The sequence below is a fragment of the Anomalospiza imberbis genome, chromosome 17, assembly GCF_031753505.1.
Source record: "Anomalospiza imberbis isolate Cuckoo-Finch-1a 21T00152 chromosome 17, ASM3175350v1, whole genome shotgun sequence".
Classification (NCBI taxonomy): Eukaryota; Metazoa; Chordata; class Aves; order Passeriformes; family Viduidae; genus Anomalospiza; species Anomalospiza imberbis.
The window spans coordinates 12,906,627-12,921,403 of record NC_089697.1 but is presented as its reverse complement, the minus strand read 5'-3'; the positions used below and the strand labels follow the sequence as shown (position 1 = coordinate 12,921,403).

Here is a 14,777-nt window from a genome sequence, read left to right as displayed (position 1 = left end):
CAATCTAATCCCCCTCTCTGTCAGTTGGAAGCCATTCCCCCTTGTCCCGTCACTCCAGGCCTTTGGAAATTGTCTCTTCCCATCTTCCTGTTTGGCTCCCTTCAGGACTGAGCTCCTTGTCCCTCCTGCACCATTGCTGCCCCAGCTCCCTGCGAAGCTCCAAACAATGGGGATAAAAGCATCATCCCAGGCAAGGTCTCTAAATTCTTCCAGCTGGTGTTGCAGCAGTTAACTGTGTTCAGGCAGAAACAGCTGAGTTAGAGCCCACATTTCCTTCCTCTTGCCCCACACTCTCACAAGCTCAGATCAGAAATGTTTTCCACACTTCCCTCTCCGTGTGGCTGAGGATGAATATACAAAGACTGGTGGCTTCTGCAGGGACATGAGTGGCTCAGGGAGCTGCTGGTGACATTGGTGGACTGTGGGACCCTTCAGTGCGCAGGACATGAGGGATTGTCCCTGCTGGCATCACGTGGAGCCTCTGCCTGCCTTTGGGTGGGTGCTGCACCCCCAGCAAGGTGAGAACTGAAAGATTTGGTTTTCTTGAGGGTTATTCCCACCTCTCCCAAAATGTTTTCCCATCCTATTAGAGTGTGTTTGCTGAAGCAAATATGTTCTGTTTATTTATTTAATGTGCTGTTAAATGACCTTCTGGAAAGCTATTCCTGCCACGAGGCTTTAAAATGGATGGGCAGGCAGAACTCCAGGGAGCATGCTCCTCCCAATCAGGATGAATCATTCCTGTAGTTACTGTTTAGATTGATATAATTTTAGTTATAATTATGGGTAACGAGAAGACGTTTAGAGCCTGTAACATTGTAATTCATGGTGAGAGGAGTCCTAAATGAAACAAAATATATCCAGATTTGCTGTTTCCCCCTTTCTAGGTACTGTGCACGTGGCATGGTTCTTTAAGGAACAGATTTTGTGCTGCTGCAAAAATCTAGCAAAAGTAGGTCAGAAATGACATCTAGAGATAACATGTTTGGTAACCACAAAGGGCCTGTCTGTGTCTTTCTATGTGGCCTTTAAAGAGTCCTGCAATTTATTGTGATAGGTGCAGCTGCAGCCTGGAAAAGTTTTGATCCATAGGCTCCCATGGACTGTGGTGGGTGGATCACAGAGGAATATTGTCATTTTTGTTATCCCATTGCATAAATAGGAGCTGGTAAAATGATATTAGCAAAGATATGGAAATAGAGAGAAGACATTATAAATGCATGAAGCTGCTGTCATCTGCCTGGCTCTGGAGTTTCATCCCACCTCAGCCTGGGCCACTGAAGAGGTGGCAGAGCCCAAAAATCAAATGGTGACAGCAATCCCCAAGAAAAGGACTTCAGATTCTGGAAGGGCCTCACAGCACCTTCCAGGATCTGAGAGGGCCTACCGGGAGGTTGGAAGGGCTCTTCAGCAGGAACTGGAGTGACAGGACAAGGGAGAATGGCTTCAAACTGAAAGAGGGGACATTTAGGTGAGATGTCAGGAAGAAATCCCTCCCTTTGAGGGTGGCAGGCCCTGGCACAGGTGCTCAGAGAAGCTGTGGCTGCTTCTGGATCCTTGGCAGTGCCCAAGGCCAGGCTGGATGGGGTTTGGAGCACCCTGAGTCTGTGGAAGGGTGGAACAAGGTGAGATTTAAGGTCCCTCCAACTCAAACCATTCTGGGATTCCATGACCTGAGAGCCACCCCATGATGGGCACCCCCGAGGAGGCCGTGTCACTCCGTTGGTGTGGCCTTTGGCCGAGGGGAAAAGGGGACACTGGAGAGAGCAGAGGAGCCCTGGGGTGTGGGAGGCGAGCCGGGCACTGCTGTGTGAGCCCAGCTCAGCTGAGCCCAGCTCAGCCGAGCCCGGCTCAGCCCTGGGAGCTCCAGGAGCCCAGCCCAGCCCGCGGTGCCGCTGCCACCGCCGGAGCCTGGCGTGCCACGAGCTGCTGACACACACTTGACAGTTGTCTGGGGCTGCAGACGTGTTTGAGAGCTCCCGTTTCAGAGGTTTCACAGCTGTGTTTTTCTGGCAGTGCTGGGATGAGGAGAGGGAAGCTGTGCCATGGACAAGGAGAGGGAAGGAGGCTGTTAGGAGGAATGCTGAGGCCTGACACATCCGCGTTAAAATAGATACGGCTTTTTACATCTGTTGATGGCTCGATAATTAGTGTTAAATAAAAGCAAAGCTTCAGTATCTGCAACTGATATTTCACATATGCTGTACAAGACACCAGTATAATGAACACCCTCAGCCACATTTTCAGAACATGATTTAAATGATGGAGTTTTCTTTATGGCACAAGGTGAGCTACATTTCAGCACATGCCCAGGAAGCACCAGACTCTGCCCGTCACATGCTGTTGGAATGTGCAGGCTGCTCTGCCCTGACTGCAGGTGACAAGCTCTCCACAAACTCCCTGAATCTCTTACAGACTTGATAATTAAATACATGAACTATGACCCTTATTGATCAGCGCTTGCACTAATTAATTTCCCAAAGTCCTATCCCAGCCTGCAGTGGTATCAATAAGAAAAAAAAAAAAAAAAAACCTTAACAAAACCCACAAGGATGGAGACTTCAGTTGGCCAAAGGACCTTAGGGGTGAAGTACTTATCCCATGGAAATCAATGCCAAGTCCCAATTGATTTGACTTGTGCATAGATGTTACCATTAGTCAAGTACGTGGACACTGAGCCTCAAAAGTTTATTTGTTGCCAGAAGAGTTTCTCATGGACCTTCCCTCTGATCAATGTGCCTCTGAAGTGTCTGCCCAGGCCTAACAGTGTCCTCAATGATGTTCTGTGACAGGGAAGTGACCAGGGATATTGCTATGCTGATTCAAAAGTCTCAGGGCCTTCCTCACAATGGCACAAAAAGAAAAGGAGGCAGGAGTTTGGCTTTTCATTTTTCCAATCCAAGCTTTTATAAATATTTCCCACTGGCAGGGAACCAGTGCTCTGCAGTAACTCCAAGATTCCTTCCCAGATTTAGCACTTGCAGTGACACTAATTTGGCTTAATTATCCTAATGATATTCTGCAGGCAGGGCTGACCTAGTGAAGAGTCACCAGTCCTGCTCTCCTGCTCTCACCACTGTCCCTCACCACAGCCATGGTGCCTGTGTCCCACCTCGGTGAGGGAGGCAGATGCTGCAGGGCCTGGTATGATCCAAGGCAGGACTCAGCTGGGATGTCACAGGGACTTTTCCATCCTGGAAACCTCTTGGAAAGGTAAAGCCCAGTGCCTCTTCCATGCCCAGTCTCCCTTGGATCATTCGCAGAGGTGATCCCACAGTGAGAATTTGGCTGCAGCGTTTGCTGTGTGTCAGCTCCAGGCCCTACAATAGCAATGCTTCTGGATTTCTTTAAGATTTAAGCAGGGTATAAACTGGCACACCTCTGCCCTTTTGCAGTGAAAAATAATAGCTTTGCAAAGTGAGAATTGCTCTGGAGCGTTACCTCTGAAATCTAAAGGCAACATCTTAAAGTGTCAACATGGATTGCTTTTAATATATTTTAAGTGGGAATAATGATCCAAGGTATTCACCACAATTTCAAACTGACTTCCATGCATCCTCAGTTGCCAAAAGTCTCTACATTCAGCTGCCAAAACCTCCTGTTCCCTTCCAACAGTTTCTCCACAGCAGGTCTGGGTTGCCAATGCAAAACTCAGCATCACTGTGAAAACTGAAAAGGTGAAGATATTGTAAACCAAACCAAATTATAAACTAACTAGCATGAAGTCAATGGACTTTTTTGTTTTCATATGGAATTTTTTGAAAAGCTGAGTTTATTTTACTTTAAATAAAGCTGCTACTGAATTTCCAGTTGATTTAGCCAGAACACAGAGAACACACTGCAGGATTTGAGTTGTGTTTGCTGAAATATCCATGGCCTTGAACAGATAATATATTTCTCTGTAACATATTTCTCTGCCCACTGCAGCTCTTTTTTTCCTCTGTGCTCTCTCCAGATTGCCTTTCACTCTACTTATTGCCTGCCTCATTTCTCACCCTATTTTTCCAGTTGGTTTTTTTCCTACTGCTTTCCTCAGTATCTTTCTCCCAGGTTATAAGCAAAGCAGAACCCAACTTTGGGCTGAACTTTTAAACCCGTATCTTGAAATTAAATAAAACAAGCCCCTTCTGTCTCTGTATAGCAGTAGCTTCACAACTTGAGTCACTTAGCACTTTTAGCAGCTGCAGGATGGAAAAGGTCCATTGGAAGATGGCTTTTAATGCTGGGGGAGTGCCACAGCAAGTAGGAATAATTCAGGAATATGGGGAATAGACACTGTGTGGGTACCAAGATGTCCAACTCTCCATGAGGATTTTAGAGCGTGTTCTTGGCTGGCTGCAGGAAGGAACTCCAAGTTTAAGGAACGTGGGGGAGAAGCAGACTGAGGGGCTCAGTGACCAGGCAGAGCCTCAGCACCAGCAGGAGCTCACCCGGTGATCCCTGCATGGCTGTGGAACCAGGGTTCCAGCCACACTTGAGTGTCCTGGCTTGTTGTGAGCCTGTGGGTGCACAAAATAAAGCAGAGCTCATTTGCAGGCATTTCCATGGCTGGAAGTGCCAGGTCGGTGGTGTGGCTGTGGGCAGACCGTGTAACTGTGGCTGTGTTGTTGTTGTTGTGCTTGCAGGACCAATGCCTTAGTCCAGCTCTCCAGCCCCGCTCCGCGCCCGGCCCCGCTCGCCACCGCGGCCCTGACATTGAACTCACAGCAACCCGGACCGAGGAGGCTGCCAAAAAACTCCTGCTATTCTTCTTCATCCTCACTAACAATTTGGTAATGAAGTATTGATTTCCACTCCCCTGCTTATGGACGATATTAGATTTTCATTGATAAACTGCACTGGGGCTGTCTGGTCTCCACTGTCCCTTTTTGCTGTCACTAAAACAAAGTGCCACTGAAGTAAGATAATGACTGAGAACATTGATGTACTTATTTCGTCAATTTGTAACACTTGACAGGAAAAAAAAATTCTTCATAGTTTAATGTCCAAGTGTGCTACACAAGATGCAGTCACATTGGAAGCTTTACTTTTCATGGTAATGTCCATTTCCTATTTATAACCCCTTTGGGATAGTTTGTCTAAAGGAAATGTTTCTATTCTGTGCAGCTATTACTGTTGCACCTGGGTTGCCCAATCCAGTCATTGCACTAGGGATCAATACATCACAGTAAGTACAAGAATTATTAAGTTAAAACAGATTCTGAGCCAAAAAACCTCTGAACAATGTTAATCTTCTGTGCAAGTTGTTCAAATAGTTATGCTTAACCATGTTGCTGCCAAAGATTTGTTTGAAATGGATTATTTTCAGTTTGTTTTATTCCTCAGATATATATATATATTTAAATCTCCATTACGGTTTATGACGAGACACATGGGATGGAGGGATTTTTAAACAAAAGTACTATTGTTAGATTATTGAACACTATATAAATATAGATATATCTATATATAAATATCACAATGTAAATATCTATATATAGATATAAAAGAATAAAAGTAGAATTCCTTTCTCAGTTAGGTGAGTGCAAATCTGAAACTCTGTTGTGGTCAACAGAGTGGCTTTGGATTTGTGCCACCAAAACTGGGATCAGAATCTAGTGTCTGAGCTCTGTCCGGCCCGGCCAGCACGGCCGGCCGTGCCTTCAAACCCACCCCGACCTGGGAGAAGGGGGCTACAAAAATGGCAATTTCAAATTTGTGCTTGTAACTTTTTTCATTAAAACTTCGAGGGCCCAATTTTAATTTGTGGAATATTCACGTTAATAATGAGATCTAATTAAGACATCCATTAAAAGCCCGTTAAAGTTAATTTAACGTAAAAATTCCAATAGAACTGTATTAGATTTTCTCCATTAAATTAACGTTATGGATTTTTAACGGATGTCTTAATTATACATTATTATTAACGGGAATACTGTATTACACAGATTAAAATCGGGTCCCAAGTCAACTCCCAGAACCTTCCAGGATATGCCAATGTCACGAGTCCCACTGTTCCTAGTGCACTGCTTGGAAATCCAGGCGCAGCCCTGCTTGCTCTCGCTCAGAGAAAACAACCTCCAGCAGACAAATCCATCTCTGCATTTAACGATGAACTTCCCCTAGTCTCCAAGGAAAAATAAGTCTGGATCAAGTTGTAAATCGCTATTCCGTGGCAAATGAAATATTCAAAGTATGCGAGGCACAAGTGGAGAAGAGGCTCTTTCTCAAATCAGAAAGGGCTTTGGAGTGTCTTTTCCTGTTGTTTTGTTCGTGATGTTCAAGGATATAACTGAAGTGCAGCAGTCACAAAATCAGACTAAATACGTTCCCTGCATTCCCTGTGGCCTGTGCAGAAGGGCCTGTTTTGGCACTGCTCGGGAAATTTTGACATGATCCCTAAACTCCACATGGAGGAGAAAAAAAGGCCCTTCTTATTTACCTCCTAGGGAAAGTGTTGCCCTTATGCCACATATAATCGCAAATTGCTTTTTTTATGGCATGCATAACCTAGATGGGAAAAAATATGGCGCTTGAGGGAAGGAGGGAAAAAGTAAATGAAGTTCCAGGAATGTCATTCTGAAGTAATGAGGCATGGACAGAAAATATACCCCTCACATCATCGGATTGAGATGGCAGTCGAAATAGCTTCATTGAAGTGTCAGCACTCATCCATCAATCAATCATCCACAAGGAAAAATAGCGACAGTACAACGGGGCGGCTTTTATGGGATTTACTCATGGGCATAGGGAATAGCAGCTCAAATGTAGTTCTGACATGAAAAGCAAGGTGCTGATATTATTTTTTATGATGGGAGGATCATAAAGTGAATTGAGAACAGTGAGGTCTGTCTTTGCTTAACCTATTCAACTGGAAATGAACGGAGCTCAACTGGAAACGAGCAGAGCCTTCAGATGGGTTAAGATTGAAGCCTGCACCGTGCTGAGCACTGGCCATCGACAACAAAATTCTATTAAAGCAAAATCAATGCATTAGCATCGAGCTCCTCAGAAGCTGTTAAATTGCACAGCCCAGGCCGGAGTTATGAGGTGAAGTTGCACAAGGTGGGGCCTCTGGTGCCGACCCAAAGGCCACGAGCACTGCAGAAAATCACCCAGGGGAGGAACAGCATGTGTGGCTCCTTTCCCCAAGCTTTTGGGTGCAGGGAGAAAATATTGGGCTGCTCGCAGCATCTGACAGGTGAAGCTCCCAGCCTTGATGCTCTCATGGCTGGAAGTTTGGCTGGTTTTTAATAGATTCTCCATGCAGGGTTTGTGCCTGTGGCAATGCCAAGCTGTAGGAATTCCCACACGGGGAGCTCTCAGGAGCCTCTTCCTACAAAAAGGAGGACTGGGGTCCCCAGCCAGCCCACAGCACCCAGAGCTGGGGCTATTTGGGGCAGCAGCTGCTCAGTTTTGGCAGGAGACAAGCCTTTACGGTGCCTCAGGGTGACCATAGGGTTCACAGCCCCACCCGGGACCCCAGAGCTGCAAGTTTGGGGAGATTTTGGAAAGGCCAAACCCCCTGAGGGAGGTCAGGTTTTGCTCAGGAGTTTTCACTGTGTGGGAGCAGCTACTCTGTTTAAAAATCTGGCCACAAACCTTTATCACACGGTGCTAAAGCTTGATCATTTTGCCTGCATCACTGTCCTCGGGGAACGTTTTAGGCACATTTGAATTAAGTGATTTTTGTTTTTTTTTTTTACAATAAGATATAAAAAAGGGAAAATGTACGTCTCTCCTCTCTTTTCTCTGTACGAAACTGGATGAGTTGATAGTTTTTCTGTCATATAAATCAGGTAGCACAAAAAATCATTGTATCTTTTCTCTGTCGTTGCTACTCGATATCTATCGTTCTGACTTTTATTCTTATTGGAGATCATCAAAACATTAATTAAAAGCCTGGTGATCAAACAGCAGAATATTTATGATTCACGCCCTTGCTTATTAACAAGTGGCATATTGATACACCACATATCCAAGCTGTTTATGCTCTTGCACTGAAATAAAGCAGGAAGAATTGTTACCCTTACACACTGCTTTGAAAGATTTATTCAGAAACCAGAGTTCCCTTCCCGCCACCATCCATGTCAAAATAAGCCATATCACCTGAAAAAAAAATGTTCTATTTTAAAACAGGGAGATGTAATTAGCATCCCTTTGGGGCCTAATATATAAGAATTTCAGTGGATCAGTCTCAGGTGTTTTTTCCAGGTTTTTGTTACTTAAGCTGAGAGGGAGAAGGACACTTAACTTTAAAAATGGCTGTCACATGTACAATAATAATTGTTGGGTTTAAAGAATATCTTTGAGAATCTGCTAACAAACCTGCCCAGTAATTACTTGTCAATGCAAGTTATTATGGGTTTTATTACCTACTTGTAAAAGTATTTACAAGACTGACCTCCCTAGCTTTTTTAGAGATCAGGGAGGATATAAAAAGTCATTTTAAAAATCAATAATTATATATTAGCACGTTAGGGGGTGAAGCCTTCCAAGCCAGTTTTACAGGCTGTGGAGTCAACTCTCATGCATTCAAATGGCAGGATTGTTTCCCTAATTTTTGGCTTCTTTTTCTTTCCTTAATCATGTTTTGATAAAGTGCCATATTTATTGATTTCTTCATACCCACAGTTCAGCTCCTAAACCAGAAGGGGATATTCCCACTGGGAAGCACCCGTGCAGGATTTGCGTGGAAAATGAGCTGCCCCTGGTGACCAGGAAAAAGAAATATTGGGGTTTTGGGTGGGAGCTGCTGAGGGGACCCTGGCTCGGTGCTGGTTCCCCACGGCCTGATCCGGGCTCATCCCAGACACTCAGGGTCGTGCTGGGGGTGTTCTTTTGGGATCCAACCTGTTAAGGACACAAGGGAATGAGGAAGGCAGCCTGATTTTTGGCAGAGATTGAAGTGGTGGCTCTGTCCCCTGTCCCCTCTCCATATTCCACTGTCACTCTGGGGCTGGCGGAGAGGGATCTCCATCACACAGGGCTTTTGTCCTCACCAACAGATATACGATGCAATTTATATTTAAAATTCTCTCTATAAAGACAGTATTGATCACAGATTCCAGATCAATACGTTGCAATTACAGCAGGCTTTAAAGGCCATCTGTCCCCAAGCAGGAGCACCAATAGAGCCACTTCCATAGACTGTCAGCAAGTGCTACTGGTATGTGTGCCCATCTTCTCCCAGCACAGCCTGACATGTCATTTCTGCTCCTAGGAAGTTGGGTTAGGAATTATGGAGCTGTAACACCTGGACATTGACCACCCCAGAGCCCCCAGACCAGCTTCTCGTTGGGTTTCACAGCAGGGTCATTGGCACTGGGGTTTTCCTCACCTGGGTTTTCTGCTCCCCATCACAATTTGTCCCACAGTCACAGTTTTTCTTGTCCTCAGCTGGAAATGGTCAGCAAGAGGTTTCTGAATTCACTAGAACTAAGAACATTTCCCTAATGGTGCTGAAAGGTTTCAGTTGGACATTGTGGGTGCAAACAGAGCCTTTTTTATGTCACAGAATCATTTAGGTTGGGAAAGATCTCCAAGATCATCGAGCCCAGCCTTTGACCATTTGTGTCAGTTTGGACCACAGCAAGTGTAATTTTTTAAAACATAACAAAAGACTAAAGAGCATGCATCTAAAGGCAGATTTCAATGACATTTCATCAATGAGGTCTTCATTTGTCAGCACCTGAACTCAAGATCAGCCTGTTGGTTGATCGCCCTGGGTGAGCCACTGGGTGGTTATTCCAGAAATGCTTCCTGGGTTTTCTTTTTTTCTTCATTACTTCCTGCAGTAGAAAGCACACAGAATTTAGAATTCCTATCCTCCAGTTGTCTTCTGAAGGAAAGTGAAAGAATAAAATAATAAAAGTAATGGGTTTGCAGTGCTACTGGAAGCTGACTCACCTTTGCAGCCCACACGTGCTGTAACCACCTCCCTCCCATTTCAGTCCAGTGGCTGAAAAGCAGAGGCCAGATTCTGGATGCATTTATTCCTGTGTAAATCCAGAGCCACCCTCTCAAATCCAGCAGATTTACCCTCTGTCTACCCAGCTCCAACCGCCATCCTCGTGGTCCCAACCTCAGATTCTGAAGATATTTAGGCATTTTTGAAAACAACTCCAGCAAACTTTAGTCCCTAGCTCCTGGAAAACTAAATCTCCTGCACTTGAGAAGGTTTTTAGTTATGTCAGGGAGGTGATTGCAAAATCTTGATATCGATGTGACTATGCTTGTAAAAATAACACCAGTTGTATCACTATAAAGCACTTTATACTGGTACAGCTCCTTTTGCTCTGCTGGACCACTTTTATACCAGTGCAAGCATTTTCATCCCAGTATCCTTCAGCCTAGTGGTGGATTTTTTGCTCTCATTCTGCCAGAAGAGATGTGATGAGTAGATGAAGTTTCAGATGACACTTATTTCTTGTACCAAAATGTTTGCACAGTATTTACTTGGAGAGTAATTTTAAAAGTGAACTCGCAGTACCGCTGGACTTAACTGCAGAGTAATAAACTTCCAGTTCATCATCCCTCTCAGCTCATGAAATGTCTTTAGGCCTTTGTAAAAAGCCCTGTTTGAGACAACAGATTAAACACTAATCCTGGCGGATCGCACAGCTCCAGTTCACACCATCGAGCTGAGCAAACTTTTTTTTTTTTCCTTTCCTTTTTTGATCTAAGTAAAGGCAACAAATTCTTTCATTAGATTCCTTAGATGAGATAGCAGGGGGAAAAACGATCAGTATTTCATGAAGAAAATGAAAATAACATCTTGCAAAAGTGCAGCTACGTTAAAGTCAGGGAATGCTTTCCCCATCCCCACACGGCATCACACATCCTCCCAGCTGCCTGAAATGTGGGAGATCTCTGTGGGCAATATTTTCACTTAGAAGCTGGCCCAGGTAACATTTAAGAATGGCATATCTGTGTGTATCCAGGAGGATATGCAGGTGCACGCAGACATTTCCCACAGCACCCAGCAGGCACGGGCACACAGGGGGGTGTGTGTTTGTGCATCCCGTCAGGAGCAGGCAGCGGCTCCGGGGCTGAGGCAGCAGCTGGGCACTGCTGGCAGCAGGAACCTGCAGGATGGGCAGGGCAGGATCTTGGCTCTACCCCGCAGCAGATGCTGGAATGTGCAATACAGGTTGCAAAAGCTGACAAGCTCAACAGATCTTATTTGGCTCAGGGTACTTCTCTGTCCTATGTCTCTGGTACAATGCGCCCTTTTGTCCTGTGCTCAGGCACCTCTTCTTAATCCTTTGTTGGTCTTTTACTCTGTGTGTTTGTTTTGGGTTTTATTACCTGGAACATGTCGGCACGAACCAGGAGGGACCCAGCCCCATCGCAGTCACGGAGCACAGTTGGCCACACTGGTGAATTTGGATGGGTTTGCTCTGCCCCAGCGCTGGTGGTTCGTCTGTTTGTTGTTGGCAGCATCCTCAGGTTACATCTGTGACCCGTGCTGTTAGGATCCTGTTTCAAAAACAATAAGGAAAATAAAGAATCAAAAGCTCATTTCTCTTAAAAAAAAAAACCCAATGTATATACTCCAAATGGCAAAAAAAGGCAAGATTAAACCCATTTTTTATATGAACAACGCAGACGGGACTCCCTGGCGAGAGGCCTCGTGGTGACTTTCCCTGGCGAATGTCTCGGTGCTCCTGCACTCATTTTGTAACCAGTGCATGCTGTACAGAACATATTGCCTGTAACTTAGAGAGGAGGGGGCCAAGCTGCTCTTCCTCGGGCACTGCAGCTTGTTTGGATGAAAAGTTGCGCCTTTGATGCATTTTTATACTGTACATATTTGTATATATTAACTATATTGCCATGTTATGAACACAGATTTTGTTATATTTGCTTGTTTCGGTTTCCTACAAAAAAAAAAAAAAGGTCCATAATGGGGGATATTATTTTTTTTTCCATAGAAAATACGCTTGTAATTTTTGTTTGTTTGTTTTCTTGGTCATCATCTTTTAATGGCTCATAAAGGTATTAAAGAGGAGTTTTTGGAGGAACTCGGAGAAGCAAGTCTGTGTTTGCATGAGACCTGCCCAGTTGCTGGCTAGAAAGGGGGGCGGGGGGAAGAGGGGAAATCTAAGTCAAGTTTTGCTTTTAAAGCATGCTGTGTCCCATGGGAAACTCATACATGTACAATTATTCCCTTTGTATTTTATCTAATAGTGCCTGAATTTTTTTTTTTTAATGTCTTCTTGGAGGAACAATTCATAATTGTCAAAATTTGAAACATTAGCTTAATTTTGTTTTCATGACCTCTCATTTCTTCTCCTTATTTATTTTGTTGCTGTTTGTAATGGGCCCCAAGGCCATCTCTGACATTGCAGTGTTCTTCTTCCACATTAAGGATGTTTTTAAAATTACCGAGATTATTGAGCCAACAGGCTGCTTTAATCAAAACCATGTTTCACTTGGTTTGGATGATTATGAATGGTCCTGGCATGGCAAAAGCCCTTTCTGCTGGGAGGACCATACCATCTAGTGGCCCCAGAGCTTCATCACACACAGGCATCTTCCCAATATTCCCTTTCTCCAAGCCTGCCTGGCAATTTGGCTTCCAATTATTTGCTTATTATAACTAACTTCAGCTAAACAAATTGATAATGTTAATGGCTTCCCCCCCTTCCCCCCTTCGGTTGATTGCTAAATAAATTCGTATAATTTATACTAGAGGAGATTATTGCTTTTATTGTTTTGGGTTCCCCCAAACCAATTATTAACAATCAGGACTATGTATCTCATTAAATTTAAATCAGGTCAAACCTATTTATCTAAGGCCTTTTCTGATTTACAGGAAGATGACTGCATTCCAGAGCATTTAAGATGTATTCTGTGTATGATTTTGTAGCATTGAAATCTATAAACGGTGATTTTTTTGTTCTGTATTTTCACCATGATTAATACATTGTATTAAAAAAAAATCCCTCAACTTTCCCACCGAAAACATTACTTTTTATGCCCAGGGACTTTTTTTTTTTAATAAAATCACTGCAGTTTTAGAACTGTAATTAAAGCCCTGAATAATAGATCACACATCTTTATCTGTTGTGTTTAAAAGGAAAAAAAAAATAGCCCAAACTGTTCACATAATCCTGAATACCTCATTTCCATAAAAAAGGTTTCTATACATATATTATTTACATTTTTAAACATGGTAATTCTTCCCTTTGTGGCATAAAATGTCTCTTTTCCACTGCAGCTACTGGAAAGCGACTGCTCACATCTGAAATGTTATCGTAATTTGCATCAGGAAACCCAACTGCAGACATTAAGGACTTGGGTGTGTTCAATTATGATTTTGCTGGAGGCTGTCCCTCATTTTAATGCTGCACTCATTGAACTACCTTTCTGAAATCTAGCTGATACGGCTCACCACAGACATGCTTCACAACATCATTAGCTTTGCAAATGGCTTCATTTCAGTCAATGCAGACTTCAGTTTTTTTGGCCAATTGTAAAATGGAAATTTGAAAAGGGGAAAAAAAAGAAAAAAAAAAAGGAAAAAAAAAACAGATGCACTTAAAACATGAAAAGAATTATTTATATGATAAAAATATATTTAGATTTTCAAAGCACAAGACTGAACAGAAGTGCTCTTTTTATGCTTTCTGAAGATGTTACTGTTAAAAGTCTTTCTACATCAGGCTTAATAAATCTGTAATGACATTTGATGGATTGATTTTTGTGTGGGTTTTTCTTTTCTCTCGTTCTTTTTTTTTTTGCCTTTCTTTCTCTGCAGAGAAAGAAAAAGACTGACCTGGAGAGGCTGTGGGAGTGAAAAAACCACAGGAATGTGCCTGTTTCAGTAAAACTCACGCAGGATTTCTACAAGCTCATTTTCCCTTTAATAATAATAATTTAAAGTGAGAAAAAGAGGCGGGGGGGGGAAGCAACACCACCACCCTGTGTCGGTTTGTCCCAATCTTTCCCTTTCCCTTCTCTGGCTCTGGGGTTATTTATGGGGTGGGGGGACACACCCATCCCATCCCCGTGCTGAACACACCCCACGGTGCCTCCGATCCTGCAACACCGACCTCTTCTCTTTTTTTTTTTTTTTTTAAAGTGATTAAAAAAAAAAAGGGGGGGAATATATTGCACACATTTCAAGAAACCCCTCTAGGGTAAAATAAAAAATATATAGAGATGGCTAAAATAACAAATGAATCATAAAACTTCGAGATGGAAAAGGACTATTAGATCATCCAATTTATCTTGCTGTCTGCCAATACAGGTTTGCTCCGTTCCCCTGGGCTTTGTCTCGCCTCTCTGGCTGAACTCCAGCTCTGGGTCCTCTGCCCCTTCCCTGGAAGGGCCCTTAATGGCTCGGGAATGTTTTATAGGGACGGGGCCAAACCCTGCCTGGAGGGAGGGACGCTCACCTGCAGCTCCGACCCCAAAGATTTCGGTGCCCCACAAAGCCGGAGTTTGCTGGGCTGGGAGGGGCTGTCACCCGCCTATGGCCCCCCCGGGCTGTGGGGCTGGGATTGGGATCCACTGGGATCAGCAGAGATCCCCAGAGATCCACAGTTATCCACGGAGATCCACTGAGATCCACGGGGATCCACTGAGATCCATAGGGATCCACTGGGATCAGCAGAGATCCCCAGAGATCCACAGTTATCCACAGAGATCCACTGCGATCCACAGGGATCCACTGAGTTCCACAGGGATCCACTGGGATCAGCAGAGATCCCCAGAGATCCACAGTTATCCACTGAGATCCACTGAGATCCACAGGGATCCACTGAGATCCATATGGATCCTGTGAGGTC

The 14,777-nt window shown here is 44.1% G+C and overlaps 1 protein-coding gene across 4 annotated transcripts in view; it reads left to right on the top strand.

Moving 5' to 3' along the window:
- TSHZ2 (teashirt zinc finger homeobox 2) overlaps positions 1 to 8,011 on the top strand; it is a 208,440-nt gene extending 200,429 nt beyond the window's left edge. For 3 of the 4 annotated variants that reach the window (XM_068208062.1, XM_068208063.1, XM_068208059.1), the window contains exon 3: positions 4,626 to 8,011. Coding sequence is in view for 1 of the 4 variants with exons in the window: in XM_068208063.1 (XP_068064164.1) it covers positions 4,626 to 4,627 (2 nt within the window). In the remaining 3 variants the exon portion in view is untranslated. The remainder of the gene's footprint in view (positions 1 to 4,625) is intronic. The other variant, XR_011004826.1, reaches the window with a different exon arrangement.
- The last annotated feature ends 6,766 nt before the right edge of the window (positions 8,012 to 14,777 follow it).